General features: G+C 44.3%; 1 protein-coding gene across 5 annotated transcripts in view; it reads left to right on the plus strand.

The window, feature by feature from the left end:
- HECTD4 (HECT domain E3 ubiquitin protein ligase 4) overlaps positions 1-16,053 on the plus strand; it is a 224,176-nt gene that overhangs the window by 188,022 nt on the left and 20,101 nt on the right. For all 5 annotated transcript variants that reach the window (XM_060193062.1, XM_060193063.1, XM_060193065.1 and 2 more), the window contains exons 57-64: positions 133-338; positions 640-770; positions 1,047-1,252; positions 2,445-2,624; positions 7,578-8,884; positions 11,600-11,807; positions 15,308-15,531; positions 15,656-15,807. In XM_060193062.1, the coding sequence (XP_060049045.1) occupies positions 133-338; positions 640-770; positions 1,047-1,252; positions 2,445-2,624; positions 7,578-8,884; positions 11,600-11,807; positions 15,308-15,531; positions 15,656-15,807 (2,614 nt within the window). The remainder of the gene's footprint in view (positions 1-132; positions 339-639; positions 771-1,046; positions 1,253-2,444; positions 2,625-7,577; positions 8,885-11,599; positions 11,808-15,307; positions 15,532-15,655; positions 15,808-16,053) is intronic.

Here is a 16,053-nt window from a genome sequence, read left to right on the forward strand (position 1 = left end):
CCCCATAGGCCTGTCTGTTTTCCTAGCCATTATATCTAAGTTAGTCCATCTTGTTATCTGAACAGTTGTCCATTGTTATATAAAACGGGCTCCTTTAGTCTTGTGAAGCTGTGTTTTCTTTCCTGTCCCCAGATGGTACTATCAGCTCCAGCTCCATTCTCCTGGCTCAGTCTCTGCAGCATTGTGTCCATTCCCAGAACTGCTCAGCCACAGACCTCTTCTACCAGGGCAACTCCCAGACAGTGAGGGAGTGGCTCAACGTAGCCATCACACGAACCCTGCACCAGGGTGAAGAGAGTCTTTTGGAACTGACAAAACAGATCTGTTCGTTCCTGCAGGTAACAGGCTAATAAGCTCTAGTGCCTCTGAACTGGTGTTACTACTTTCAAGTGGAAGTCTTTTCAGCTTGATAAAAAGACTTGATGAATATTCTTGTCCTCCTCAAATTTCTGTCAGTCTCTTTTTCTCTGAAGACTTTCTGCCCTGTCTCATTTGTAGTGTCCTTCCCCATTGAGGGCCTTTTGGCCTCCTGAACCTGTTACAGCTGCATCTCTTGGCTCTTCTTTGCTTGTAAGCTAGAAGGTAAAATGTTCACCTGTATTTAGCCAGTTGCTTTCCTTATTAAATATCTCTTTGCAGACCGCACCAGAGCAGTTTCCCTCTGAAGAGTTCCCAATTTCTGAGTCCAAAGTCAATATGGATGTTAATTTCCCTGGGGCAGCTTTCGTTGTTGTATCTTGCAAAGAAAGTCAGTCGGGATTCCGCAAAGAGTAAGTTGCTTGTTTCTAGGAGTTGGTGATAAAAGAAAAGTGAAATGGATTTGGTGAAATTGACAAGGGAAAAAACTCAAATCAATGCAAACTGCATTTGAAAATGCTACCAGTTCTCCCCATACTTCCATATTTGGAATATTTGTCCTTATCAAAACTGGTCTTCTAAAATACAGTGGAATGACAAGTTTGCTCAGTTGCCATTTGCCACCTTCTCATGACAAATCAGCTGCTGACCACACCTAGAGTCACCTCACACACATCTCTCCTCCTCAGCTCCTCTCTGTACAAGGCACCATGGGCACGAGTACTCGTGTATGGTCTCGGCCACAGAGTGAAGCGGAATGGCCAGCTGAACCTCATTGAGGCCATGTGTTACCCACGGGACGCATCTCCAGCCAATACTGGGCTCACGCCTCCTCCCACTGCCAACCAGTACCCCTCTGTGATCCTCTCCGCAGACAAGGTCCACATCAAACTGGGTAAGCCTCTGTGAAGTCAGTTCATGGTAATGAGAGCAGCTTGAAACCATTCCTGCTTCCCTTCTTTCTGAAAATGGTCAGGTACCTTCCAGTTTCTTACTTGTAAAGAGTAAGAGTTCTTGCGAAGATGTATTTTAGAAGCACTAGATTGAAAGATCTCCTTTCCCCTCCTGAGGAAGTCTGGCAAATGCTGCCCAGGCTGTGATGGGGATTTTTGCCTTTCACATATGCTTGCTAGGATACCTATTCTTAGAATGACCTAAACAAGACCAGAGGAGATAGCATAATGGCTATACGGATAATGTCCATGCTTGAGGCTCTGAGGGTCCCAGGTTAAATCCCTTGGTACCACCATAAACCAGACCTGAGAAGTGCTGATAAAATAATAATAATTTATTAAATGAATAGAATGACCTGAACAGTGCAGTCTCCTCAGTGGCTATAATAATCCCACTGCCTTTCTTCCAGTTATCATTTGAACTGAATTCTCCTAGAGGGCCAGATGGTGCTTATCTGGTTGAGTGCACATGTTACAGTGCACAAGGACCCAGGTTTAAGTCTCCAGCCCCCACCTGCAAGGGGGAGAAGCTTCTCAATTTCTGACTGTCTCTGTCCAATACGTAAATATAATAATTTTTAAAAAGTCTGAATTCTCCTGGTGTGGCACACCTGGTAAGCACATATAGAGTACAGAGACCCGTACAAGGATCTGAGTTTGAGCCTCTGCACAGTACCTACAGGGGGAAGCTTCCTGAGTGATGAAGCAGGTCTGCAGGTGTCTATCTTTCCCTACCTCTCTATCTCCACTCCCCTCTCAATTTCTCCAATTTCTCTCTGTCCTATTCAATAAAATGGGGGGGGGGGGGAAGCTTCCAGGAGTAGTGGATTCATAGTGCCAGCACTGAGCCCCAGTGATAACCCTGGAGGCAAAACAGTACACCTGAAGCATATTTTTAAATCTGACTTTATCTTTCCATTTGGAGTCATCAGGCTGGTTGGTATTTAACTGACAGGAGTGCTTTATCTCTCCATTCGCTATACTACTCTTTATCCCATTGTCACACCAAAAAGTGGCCTCTTTAAGGTGTGTCTTCCAACCCCTGCACCTGGATTCTCCCCTGAGCAGATATGTGGCTAGGCTTTCTCTTCAGGTTGTACCAATAACAGGTTTCCCCCTGGGCCCTTCTTCTAGGGGTGTCTCCACCTCCCGGAGCTGTGCTGGTATTACATTCTCTGCCTCTGGAGTTCCCACTGGCTATGGCCTTTGCAGAGCAGCTTCTGTCCTGGAAGTCAGAGGATGGTGAAGGAAAGTCCGAGGATGAGCCCAACACCATCCCAACATCCATCCTCCTGCAAGTGGTGGAACTTCTAGGTGAGGACTCAGTCCATCAGGATCAGGAGCCCTGAGCAGCTGAGCTTGCCAGAAGGCCAAAGGAATGGCAGTTCATAGTCCAGGGAGTAATGGCTTCCTGCCAGGTTGCTATCATTTGAAATCGTTTTAGACTTCCATATCCATGATTTGCAGGGGGTTGCATTATTTTAACAGGCAACTAACTGTAAAGATAGATTAATATTATTATTCTTTACAACATAAACATGGTGCCGTTGTAACTTTGGAGGTGGAAGTGGCATGGGAGTGAATGATAGTTACACAATCAAATATTATAACTTCAAAGCCCCCAGAAGATCAAGAAGGGGTTAGATATTTGGCAAAACTAATGGAATGCTAAGGTTAAGAGTTAAATAATTTAGGATATGTAAACTTGCCTCAAAAATTGGAAATAGGGAGTCGGGCGGCAGCGCAGCAAGTTAAGTGCAGGTAGCACGAAGCGTAAGGATCCCGCTTTGAGCCCCTGGCTCCCCACCTGCAGGGGAGTCGCTTCACAGGTAGTGAAGCAGGTCTGCAGGTGTCTGTCTTCCCCTCCTCTCTCCATTTCTCTCTGTCCTATCCAACAACAGTGACATCAGTAACAACAATAACCACAACAATAAAAATACAACAAGGGCAACAAAAAGGCAATTAATTAATTAATTTAAAAAATTTGCAAGTATAGGGTCAGGAGATAGTATGGGGTAGCACACAGGACCTGTGTATAAGAGGTCTCATGTTCGGCACTGCTGAGTGGTATCCTGGGGGAAATGTTGTAAATATACATAGAACTTTTTACTTGTTAATGATATGACTGCTTAAGTGCTTAGAGTGAAACACATTAAATGTCTGCACTTATTTTGAAGTAATCAAAACTAAGATTAGTTCATGAATGAATAAATAGCTGGAGAGAAGGCATTAATGATTCTGCAAAAAAAAGTCAGAGATCAAAATATTGATACAGATTTCTCAATTTTTATGTGTTTATGGATAATCAGAATTCTTTAAAAAAGCCAGACCTTCTACCTTCTGCAACCCTCAATGACCCTGGGTCCATGCTCCCAGAGGGATAGAGAATGGGAAAGCTATCAGGGGAGGGGGTGGGTTATGGGGATTGGGTGTTGGGAATTGTGTGGAGTTGTACCCCTCCTACCTTATGCTTTTGTTCACTAATCCTTTCTTAAATAAAAAATTAAAAAAAAAAAAAATACTGTGGGATGCCAAAGGAGGTGGCTCTAAGGACCCAGGTTCAATCCCTAGCATCACAATAAGCCAGAGCTGAGGAGTGCTCTGGTGTCTTTCTCTGTATCTTTCTCTCATCTGTCTCTGTCTCTACATATTCTCCCTGTATCCCCCCTGATTAAAATAAATAAATAATGATTTTTAAAAGAATGAATAGCTATATAATAAAGCAAATATAACAAATATTAATGGTAGACTATTGGTCAGTCTACATGTATTTGCTATGTATACTATAAAATTTTTTTCATAATAAAATGTTGGAAAATATTACAGACTCAGATGTCCTAAGGAGCTAGTCTCAGATAATGTAAATGAGAAATAAAAGTAGGGCTGGGGAGGTAGCACAGAGGTAGTGCACTAGACTTTCATGTCTGGCACCCTAAAGGTCAAAAGTTCAGTCCCAAGGTCATTGTGGGGTGCAGAAGGTGGAAGGTCTGGCTTCTGTAATTGCTTCCCCACTGAACATGGGCATTGACAGGTCAATCCATACTCCTAACCTGTCTCTCTTTCCCTAGTAGATGGGATGTGGAGTTCTGGTGGTGGGAATTGTGTGGAGTTGTATCCCTCTTACCCTTTGCTTTTGTCAGTGTTTCCTTTTTATAAATAAAAAAATAAAATAAATTTTAAAAGATTAAGTTAGATACAGTTAGATGCTTGAATTATTACACATTCCATTAATAAAAGACTGCCTACTAAGAAAAAAAAAAAATTCAGTCCCAACACCACTGTATGCCAGAGCTGAACAGTGCTTTGATGTCTGTCTTTCACAAAAATAAACAAAGCAGCTAAGCAGAAATAAAAAAATAATAATGTGAATGGGACCTTCATGCTGGGGAAGCATGTGTCCTGTTGGGCAGCCACTGAGTCCTGCTACTCAACATGGCCCAAGGCCTGCCGACTTTTTTTTTTTCAACCAAGGTTATCCCTGAGGTTAGGTACCTGTACAACTTCACCACTTCTGGCAGGCTTTTGTTTATTTTTTCCTTTCCTCTAGATAGAGGGTGAGAGAGAAAAAAAGAGTCAGAGAGAGGAGAGACACCACAGAACTGATCCAGTGCTTGTGAGGCTTCCCCATTGCAGGCACTCCCCTGTGATGACTCAGGGCTCAAACCCAGGTCCTTGTGCATGGAAATGTGTGCACTCTACCAGGTGAACCATCTGACAGTCCCCCAGTTACTATTAGTTCTTATTTTAAGAAAAGTCAGAGATCAAAATATTGATACAGATTTCTCAATTTGTATGTGTTTATGGCTAATCAGAATTCTTTAAAAAAAGCCAGACCTTCTATCTTCTGCAACCCTCAACGACCCTGGGTCCATGCTCCCAGAGGGATAGAGAATGGGAAAGCTATCAGGGGAGGGGGTGGGATATGGAGATTGGGTGGTGGGAATTGTGTGGAGTTGTATCCCTCCTACCCTATGGTTTTGTTAATTAATCCTTCCTTAAATTTAAAAAAAAAATTTTTTTTTTAATTCTTAAAAAAAAATACTGTGGGATGCCAAAGGAGGTGGCTCAGTGGTAAGAACTTACATGCATGTGATCCTGAGTTTGATCCCTGGCACCCAGTGTGCTGGAGTGATGCTCTGTTCCTCTCTCTCTCTCTCTCTCTCTCTCTCTCGCTCACTCATTCTCTCTCTTGCTTTCTCTCTCTAAGTAAATAAATCGTAAAGCAGACAAACACATACACTTGGATAGAAGGGAGGAGAATACCCACAGGGTACCCCTGTCTGTGGGAAGGGGATATCTGTGGCCAGTTTTAGCTCCCTGCCATCATTTTCGATTTTGGCAGAGAATTCTTGTATAAAAGTCAAACGGTGAAGGACAATGGAGGAGGTAGTGTGATCAACAAAGGTCCTGAGCTCACATCCTCTGTGAGTGGCTTTGTAAGCGTCCAGGTCCCATACAACCATGAGTTAAAATTTTTAATTAAATAAATAAGTTTTTGGGGGGCGGGTGGTGGCGCATCAGGTTGAGTGCACATATTACAGTGCACAAGGACCCAAGTTCGAGCCTCTGGTCCCCACCTGCAGGGGGAAAGCTTTGTGAGTGGTGAAGCAGTGCTGTAGGTGACTCTCTCTCTCTCTCTCTCTATCTCTATCTATCTATCTATCTATCTATCTCCCTTCCTCTCAATTTCTGGCTGTCTCTGTCCAATAAATAAAGATTTTAAAAAAGAGAGATGACCTTATAAAATAAATAAATAAATAAATAAATAAGTTTTTTTTTTTTTGTAAGCAACTGTTAGCAAAATTCTGGCTAAATACTGTTGCCTGCCAAGGGCTCTGAATCTGTGTCCCTGTCTATGTTAAGAATATTCCAGCCTGTGGCCCAGGAGGTGGTGCAGTGGATAGAGCATTGGACTCTGAAGCATGAGGTCCTGAGTTCAATCCCCAGCAGCACATGTACCAGAGTGATGTCTGGTTTTTTTAAATAACAAAATAATAATAATAATAATAATAGTAACAAATTTTAAAAAAAGAATATTCCAGCCCTGGAGGCAAACAAGGGGCCCAACAACAGATAAGTGGCTGAGCAAGTTGTGTATATATACACAATGGAATACTACTCAGCTATTAAAAATGGTGACTTCATCATTTTCAGCCCATCTTGGATGGAGCTTGAAGAAATCACGTTAAGTGAAATAAGTCAGAAATAGAAGGATGAATATGGGATGATCTCACTCTCAGGCAGAAGTTGAAAAACAAGATCAGTAGAGAAAACACAAGTAGAACCGGAACTGGAGTTGGTGTAGCACCAAAGCCAAAGACTCAGGGGTGGGTGGCAGGGACAGTACAGGTCCAAAAAATGATGACAAAGGACCTAGTGGGGGTTGTATTGTTATGTGGGAAACTGAGAAATATTATGCATGTACAAACTATTGTATTTACTATAGAATGTAAAACATTAATTCCCCCAACAAAGAAATTTTCTTTTAAATGTCAAAAAAAAAAAAAAAAGGAATATTCCAGCCTTGAGTATGGATTGACCTGCCAACACCCATGTTCAGCAGGGAAGCAATTATAGAAGCCAGACCTTCCAGCTTCTACACACCATAATGACCCTGGGTCCATACTCCTAGAGGGATAAAGACTAGGAAAGCTTTCAAAGGAGGGCATGTGATATGGAGTTTTGGTGTGGGAGTTGTGTGGAGTTGTACCCTGTGGTCTTGTCAGTATTTCTATTTTATAAATAATTTTTTTAATTACAAAAAAATAATGTCCCAGCCCTATAGTAATACTCTCTTGTTGACAGAATCAGAATTAAGAGAAGCATGAGGAGATAGCATAATGGTTATACAAAAAGACTTTCATGCCTGAGACTCTAAAGTCTCAGATTCAGCTCCCCCTGAGTTGAGTGTAACTTTTAATATCTGTCTGTCTTCAATTTGTACCTAATAGGCAGAGAACACAATGAACTGTTATTCTCTCTCCCTACTTTTATTATCTGTTTACTTTTAAGTGCATTTTATTTGTTTTATTTTAACAAGTGAGAAAGACAGGTTATGGCCATCTCTCTGTAGCTTGTGTAACACTAGTGAAATCATTCAGCTTTCTGAGGTTCAGTTTTGTCCTCTGAGGTAGGGGTGAATAATATAATTCCTGCTTCAGAGGGCTCCTGTGATAGTTAAATCTGTTACAAAGTGCTTAGTAGAATGCCTACACATAGTAAGTACTCTGTATATAATTGTTGCTCTTACTGTTACCCATTCTTCAGGAAACTTCCTATGGACCACAGACATGGCGGCCTGTGTGAAGGAGCTTGTTTTCCATCTCTTGGCGGAGCTTCTGCGCACAGTGCACACCCTGGAGCAGAGGAAGCACCCAGCTGGCCTGTCTTCATCCATTGCCCTCCAGTTAAACCCGTGTCTGGCCATGTTGATGGCATTACAGTCAGAGCTTCATAAGCTGTATGATGAGGAGACCCAGAGCTGGGTCTCGAGCAGTAGCTGTGGAGGGTCTGGGACAGCCCCAGTCACCGACCAGGGCAGGTTCTCCACATACTTTCACGCCCTCATGGAAGGTTGCCTGGCAGTTGCTGAAGTCACCCTGCCTACCAATATGAGTGTCACAGCCAGTGGGGTGACCTCTACACCTGCCCCAAATCTCAGTGACTCCTCCTCGTCCTCTTCCTCCTCCCCAGGACAGACACCACAGAGCCCCAGCCTCCTGTCCAAGAGGAAAAAAGTTAAGATGAAACGGGAGAAGGCCTCCTCCTCTGGGAAGCGCCAGTCCTCCCGCTCAGTGGAATCAGACCCCACCATGCTCAGCATTGGGGGCAGCAAGCCTGAGGACATGTTGTGGTTCCATCGGGCTCTTACCTTGCTCATCATCCTCCGGCACCTCACCAGAAAGGACCCACAGGGGCTGGGTGTGACGAGTGATGCCATTGCTGATGCTTGCCAGACACTGGTAGGCCCCACAGCCCACAGCCGCTTACTGGTGATCTCCGGAATCCCCACCCACCTGGACGAGGGCATTGTCAGAGGTGCTATCCGCAAGGCCTGCAATGCCCATGGTGGGGTCTTTAAAGATGAGATCTACATTCCACTGCAGGATGAAGACCCCAAGAAGCCAAAAGACAAGGCTGAGGGTGGTGAGGGAAGGGCTGAGCCAGAGAAGACCCTTGGCTTCCCTTGCACAGACAGCTTGGAGATCAGCACATCCAGCAGCCTGGCCCCCGCCATGAGCATCAGTGCATCTGCCTCCACCAGTCAGGCCTCCATCTGCAGCTCCCAGGGCATCTCTCAGACAGTCAGTGACCTCTCTGTGGATCCACTGCCTTCAGGCCTTGAGCTACCCATCCCTCCTGGCCTGTTGGAGCCCCAGGTGGTATCCAGCCAAGAGAGCCTAGACATTTCCCTGTGTAGTACGGGCAGCCTGGGGAGCCTGGGGAGCCTGGGGGAGCCACTGGAAAATGCAGAGACGGCCTCAGTGTCAGACATGGGCTCCATGTACACAGTCACATCCCTGGACAACCAGCCCCTGGCAGCACGCCCCATCAAAGGCTTTGCAGTTGTGGAGGTAATGGCACTCATGCCTTAGCAACTGCTTAAGCCATGAGGAGTTTGATTCCCCCAAGACTCTTTAAACCTTCCAGAATTATTCCTAAGGATTTGACTAATAGCTGACATTGGGGCACTTAGGGAGTCCCTGAGGCAGTATTTATTTTTATAAAGATATGTTTATTAATGAGAGAAAGAGAACCATGTGATACTAGGCCTGGGAATTATCACTGTGGAGAGTGTTGAATTCTTAGGCATGAGGTCCCAAGTTTGATGCCCAGCATTTTGTGTGCCAGAGTATCTCTCCCTCTCCCTCCCTCCTCCCTCTCCCTCTCTCACTCTCTCTCTCCCCAACCCATTAATAAATAAATAAGTCCTTAAAAAGAAAAGAACTAAGGGTTGGGCGGTAGCACAGCGGGTTAAGCGCATGTGGTGCAAAGCACAAGGACCGGCACAAGGATCCCAGTTCGAGTCCCTGGCTCCCCACCTGCAGGGGAGTCGCTTCACAAGCGGTGAAGCAAGTCTGCAGGTGTCTGTCTTTCTCTCCCTCTCTCTGTTTTCCCCTCCCCTCTTCATTTCTCTCTGTCCTGTCCAACAACAAACAACATCAATAACAACAATAATAACCACAACAAGGCTACAACAACAAGGGCAGCAAAAGGGGGAAAAAATGACCTCCAGGACCAGTGGATTCATGGTGCAGGCACTGAGCCCCAGCAATAACCCTGGAGGCAATTAAAATAAAATAAAAAATAAATAAATGAAAAGAACTATGTGGAGGGGGGCAAACAGTGGCACACCTGGTGAGCACATGCTACAATGACTAAGTTCAAGCCTGTCATCCCCACCTGCAGAGGGGAAGCTTCACAGCCAGTGAAGCAGTGTTACAAGTGCCACTCTTTATCTCTCCTCTATCTTTCACTTCTCTCTCGATTTCTGTCTGTCAGTATCAAGTAAATAATAACCATGTGATGCTGGAAATCAAACTTGGAACCTCATGTGCCACCTACCAGTCTCAAAGCAGTACTTAATCTGCTTTTGATTTTTATTTTTTAGTATTTATCATATTAATGGTGTTTGAGGTCATCTGGCTAAGAGGAATATAAAATCTGATAAAAAGTCATTTCAGTTCATTGATGGGAGGGAGACAGAGGGGTTTGGTCTTTCAGGATGAATAGACTTTAACAAGTGAATCCCAGCTCAAGCCCCACTTTTGAGTAGCCCACCAGGACCTGATTTTGATAGTACCAACACCAAGAGGAATCTGCACTGAGCAGTGCAGGATCAGACTCCTGACTTCCTGTTTCTGCTGACCCTGAGTGTACGATGGTGCACTTGTTACCAAATCCTAATTGCACTTCAAGATCTCATATTTCTCGGGCATATACCCTGAATCTTATGTCTTCTTGCACCCCTGAATATCAGCAGTTAGACTCAGAGTTCAAACTGTCCTTCCCTTATTAGATGTGCAGAGGAAGGTGGTAGAAAGAGAACTTGTACAGCCTTGTTCTCCAGTTATCTCTGGAAGGAGAATTCAGGGAACAAGTGGTTGATTTCTTCCCTATAATTACTTCAGTTAATATAATCTTCCTGGGGATTTGTTCAGGGATGAGCATCAGGAAAAGTCATAAACTTGACAGAGTTTAGTGGCAGGAAATTCCAGATGAACTCTATCCCTTTGCAGATACCATTGTTGGTACATGGGAGAAATATGCCTACAATATTTCAGACCAGTGGAGGCTTTTGGGAAAAGACAGAAAGAGAAGCTCATTCATGGGGCCTGGCAGTGGCACACTTTGTTGAGCATACTTGTTGCCATGCGTGAGGACTCAGGTTCAAATTCCTAGTTCCCATATGAGGGGGTGGGGTGGGGGGAGGGAAGCTTCACATGTGATGAAGCAGTGCTATAGGTCTGTCTGTCTCTGTCTATCTAATAATCTACCTATCTGTCTGTCTAGTAATCTACCTATCTATCTCCCTCCCCAGTTTATCTCTGTTTTATCAAATAAAAAGGGGGGGATGGCTGCTGAGAGCAGTTAGCTTATCATGTGGACACGTGGCCCTAGCAATAACCCTGGTGCCAAAAAGAAAAGAAAAAAAAATGGGCGGAGGATAGCATAATGGTTATGCAAAAAGATCTCATGCCTGAGGCTCCAAAGTCCCAGGTTCAATCCCCTGCACCACCATAAGCCAGAACTAAGCAGTGTTCTGGTTAATAAATAAATAAAACAGAAAGAAAAAGTCACTCACTTCAAATGTGGGACTTGGGCTTTCTGTCAATGATACCCCAATAATACAGTGACCCCAACCCAGGAGCCTGAACAGGCACAATCTCCCTCAAAGGTGGCTTCATGGGGCTGAGCAGTAGCGCAGTGAGTTAAGCACACATGGCGTCAAGTGCAAGGACCAGCGTAAGGATCCCAGTTTGATCTGCAGGCTTCCCACCTGCGAGATGGTCACTTCGCAAGTGTGAAGCAGGTCTGCAGGTGTCTATCTTTCTCTCCCAATCTGTCTTCCCCTCCTCTCTCCATTTCTCTCTGTCCTATCCAACAACAATAACAACTACAACAAGGGCAACAAAATGGGAAAAAATAGCCTCCAGGAGCAGTGGATTCATAGTGCTGGCACTGAGCCCCAGCAATAACCCTGGAGGCAAAAAGAAAAGAAAAGGTCACTAATATTGAAGGATTCATCAATTTCATTTTAAATGGTACCCTTTCCTTTGTTTCCACAGATAAGATCCCGAGCCAAAATTGAGAAAATTCGAGCAAGTTTATTTAACAATAATGACTTAATTGGGTTATCAAGTTTAGATGGAGAAGATGAACTGATGGAAATGTCCACAGAAGAGATCCTCACTGTGTCTGTAGTTAATCAGAGTTTGTTTGATACTCAGGGGAGTCCAGGATTAGAAGATTATTTCAATGATAAGTCAATTAAAGGTAGGTAATTTTTTTAAATTAGGAAATTCCAACAACATGAGTTACTAAAAAAGTTGTGATATATATATATATATATTACTCAGTTATTAAGAATGATGAATTCACCCTCACCTCATCTTGAATGGAGCATGAAGGAATCATGTTAAGTGAGATAAGCCAGAAAGAGAAGGATGAATCTCACTCATGGACAGAAATTGAGAAATAAGAACAAAAAGGAGAAACTTGGAGTAGAACTTGGACTGGATTTGGTGTACTGTAGCCAAGTAAAGAACTCTAGGGTTTGGGGTGGGGGACTTTCAGGTCCTGGTATGCTGTGGTAGAGGAGGACCTAGGCTGGGGGTGAGAGTGTTTTCCAGAAAAACTGAGAAATTTTACACATGTGCCAACAACTGTAGCTACTATAAACCAGTAATTCTCCCAATTAAAAAAAATGAGGAAATGGGCGAGGGTAGATAGCATAATGGTTATACAAAGAGGCTGTCATGCCTGAGGCTCTAAAGTCTTAGGTTTAGTCCCTGCATCACCAAAAAGCCAGAGTTGATTAGTACTCTGGTAAAAAAAAAAAAAAAAAATGAAGAAACTGTATATTTTAGGAGTTTTCTCCTTACGAAATGAATGATAATCTTTCCCTCCCCATCCCATTTCCCCTCCACTTGGCATCCTATTATTATTGGAGAACTCTGGAGACACTACTAGGGATGCGATTAAATAAATTATTCAGGGGTGGTGAGAGGACACAATGGGACCAGAGGCTCATTGTTCACCTAATGGATGATGCTTTGTGTGCATGTTCATATGGTGTGAACTGACTTTTCCTAACCTCTCCCAGTCAGCAGGGCTCTGAACACCATCAAAGCAGCTCTGCCACAGACCTGCTGTGTCCGGCCAATGAACAGAATACAGGACAGCTGTGCCACAGCCTGCTTCAGGCTTAACTGTGGCTCTCACTCCAGTCATGTGTCTCTTTTATCTAGCCAGGCTTCCTCTCGTTCAAATTCAGGTGTAATTACTTTGATCTGTCCTGTGGAATTATCAATAGAATGTACCAAGTACATTGCTAGTAGTCATTGGGACATATGCTTAAAGACAGCTGATGCTGTTGGGTGGAGGAGATAACATAATGGTTAGCAAATAGACTTTCATGCCTGAGGCTCCCAGACAAACAACTGTTTTGAGGGTATAATGGTTTTGCACAAAGGATTTCATGCCTGAGATTCTGAGGTCTCAAATTCAACCCCAGCACCACCATAAGCCAAAGCTCATCAGTGCTCTGGAAGGTGTGTGTGTTGGGGGGGGAGGGGGAATACCAGAATATCACCACCATAAGCCAAATTGAACAATGCTCTGGTTTAAAAAAATAATAATGGGAAGTGTGGAAAGTGGAGGAAGGAAGGAAGTGTGGAAGGAAGGAAGGAAAGGAAGGAAGGAAGGAAAGAAAGAAAGAAAGAAAGAAAGAAAGAAAGAAAGAAAGAAAGAAAGAAAGAAAGAAGGAAAAATATTGTGTGAACATGGGGAATAGGCCTTCTGTGGCAGTGATCAGTTGATCACCAAGGTCTGGTCTCCATGTTGGGTACAAGCCTATGACACACTCAGTCTCCTTTACTATACAGAGGTAGACCTGTGACAGCATTGTTTCATGGAATGTGAGCCACTCCTGTGCTAGGTTGCCCTTTGGCACTCATCCTCTCCTCTGGTTGCATGGAGATGACACCCCTCATTCCCTGCCCCTCCATTGCAGAACTCTGCACTCACCCCAGACTCTTCAAGGAGCAAGGTCTGAGCCACTAAGCTGTTGGGACTACTCACTATTCACTGTTCACAATTGGGCTTTAGGATAGTCTCAAATTGGGCTTGAGGATAGTCTCAAAGGGGCAATGACAGAGAGCTAGCAACTACTGGCTTGTCAGAAAAGCCGTCATGGGAGTTGGGCTGTAGCACAGTGGGTTAAGCGCACGTGGCACAAAGCTCAAAGACCGGCATGAGGATCCCGGTTTGAGCCCCTGGCTCCCCACCTGCAGGGGAGTCACTTCACAGGCGGTGAAGCAGGTCTGCAGGTGTCTATCTTTCTCTCCCCTCTCTGTCTTCCCCTCCTCTCTCCATTTCTCTGTTCTGTCCAACAATGACGACATCAATAACAATAATAATAACTACAACAATAAAAACAAGGGCAACAAAAAGGAAATAAATAAATATTTAAAAAAGAAAAGCCATCATGTATTTTTTTCTATGCAAAAATGAGTCATGACTTTTCCCACAATGCAATATTTTTAGTGCAAAGTACATGCTACTAAGCAAGTTATCACAATACTAAAGAGCATGTTTCAAAACTGGCACACAATGAGTAAGTAGAAAAAGTTTTCTCAGATACAACAGAACTGTCCAGAAGCATGAGAAAAACACCAATTTCTTCCCCTAATATGAACTCTAGCAGGTGATCTTACTTTCAGGAAGGGGCCTCTCTGTTTCTCAGGGTGGAGGGCCCTGACTGGATAATTCATCATTCCCTTCGCCTTCCTCTCCCACCCTAGAAAGTCTAAGCCACCAGGCCCACTGTGGCAGCCAGAACGTAAGGGCCTCAAAGGTGCCTGGTGTGCACAGGGCAGATATGCAAGAGACAGCTTAGCCCTAGGAACTAACTCTACAGAACCACAACTAGAAAAATCATTATCATTATTATTTTATATTTATTTATTTAATTTTCCCTTTTTGTTGCCCTTGCTTTTTAAATTTTTATTTATTTTCCCTTTTATTATTGTTGTTGTAGTTATTATTGTTGTTACTGATGTTGTCGTTGTTGGATAGGACAGAGAAAAATGGAGAGAGGAAGGGAAGACGGGGGTGGGGGGAAGAAAGATACCTGCAGACCTGCTTCACCACCTGTGAAGCGACTCCCCTGCAAGTGGGGAGCTGGGGGCTCGAACTGGGATCCTTAACGCTGGTCCTTGTGCTTTGCACCACCTGCTCTTAACACGCTGAGCTACCGGCCGACTCCCGACCTTATTTTTTATTGTTGTTGTAGTTATTGATGTGGTTATTGATGTCGCCTTTGTTGAAAAAGACAGAGAAATGGAGAGAGGAGGGGAAGACAGAGGGGGGAGAGAAAGACAGACACCTGCAGACCTACTTCACCACCTGTGAAACAATACCCCTGAAGGTGGGGAGTCGGAGGCTCGAACCGGGATCCTTTCACGGGTCCTTGCGCTTCGTGCCACATGCACTTAACCGGCTGCTCTACAGCCACACTTTTTTACAGCCTTCCTTCCTTCCTTTTTTTTTTTTTTTTAACTAGAACACTAGTAATCTCTGGTTTATAGTGCTATAGGGGATTGAGGGGACTGAATTTGGGATTTAGGAGCCTCGGGTATGAAAACTCTTCTTGTGTAACCACTATGCTATCTTTTCTGAAACATTGTTTCTGACACATAAGTACAATGCTACAGAGTTTCTGCCAGGACATGCTTAGAGTGGAATTATATTGTTCTCATTCTATTCTGTGGCAGGTGAGAAGCTGGTGCCTGGGGCCAGAGAAGTGCTGACGGAGATATTTAAGAGTTGTGTCCATTCAGAGCAGATGTTGAGCCTGACACCAGCAAAGCCCATCAAAGTCTCTGATATTTATCTTAGCAAAGAGCAGATCAACTCTCAGACACCAGGCAACCTCCTCCACCTCTTCTTCACCAATGTTCGGCCTCCAAAAAAGGTGCTGGAAGATCAGCTCACACAGGTAGACGTCCTCCTCACTACACCCACCCCCTTCCCACCATGCAAACTGCCACCCCACTAATTAGACTGGCCTGAGTGTCCAGAGCTGAGTCTGGCAACCTGCTCCTCCTGTTTGCACCCCACAGATCCTGAGGAAATATGGGGTGCCCAAACCCAAATTTGACAAAAGCAAGTACAGCAAAGCCGGGAAAGAGCAGCACCCAGTGAAGGTGGTGAGCACCAAGCGGCCCATCACCAAGCCGCCCACCAAGGACAAAGCTGTGTTCAACAGTGTCAGGTGGGTGTCCTCATAGTGTGGGTGTGGTGGCCGCCAGGCCTGACTCTGCTCTGCTGCAGATGCCCTCTCACTCCTGGCCTCCCCAACTGAAAGATCCTTCACTCATCTTTATGTATAGAAAAGTTGAACCATGAACACTGGAAAGCTGACCAGTCTGTATTAATAAAACATCTAAAATGTACCAAATTCAGGCTTTTTACTTTTTTTAACCCACAAACAATGCTATTGTGCCTGCACCTTGCTATG

This window comes from Erinaceus europaeus, chromosome 6, assembly GCF_950295315.1.
Source record: "Erinaceus europaeus chromosome 6, mEriEur2.1, whole genome shotgun sequence".
Classification (NCBI taxonomy): Eukaryota; Metazoa; Chordata; class Mammalia; order Eulipotyphla; family Erinaceidae; genus Erinaceus; species Erinaceus europaeus.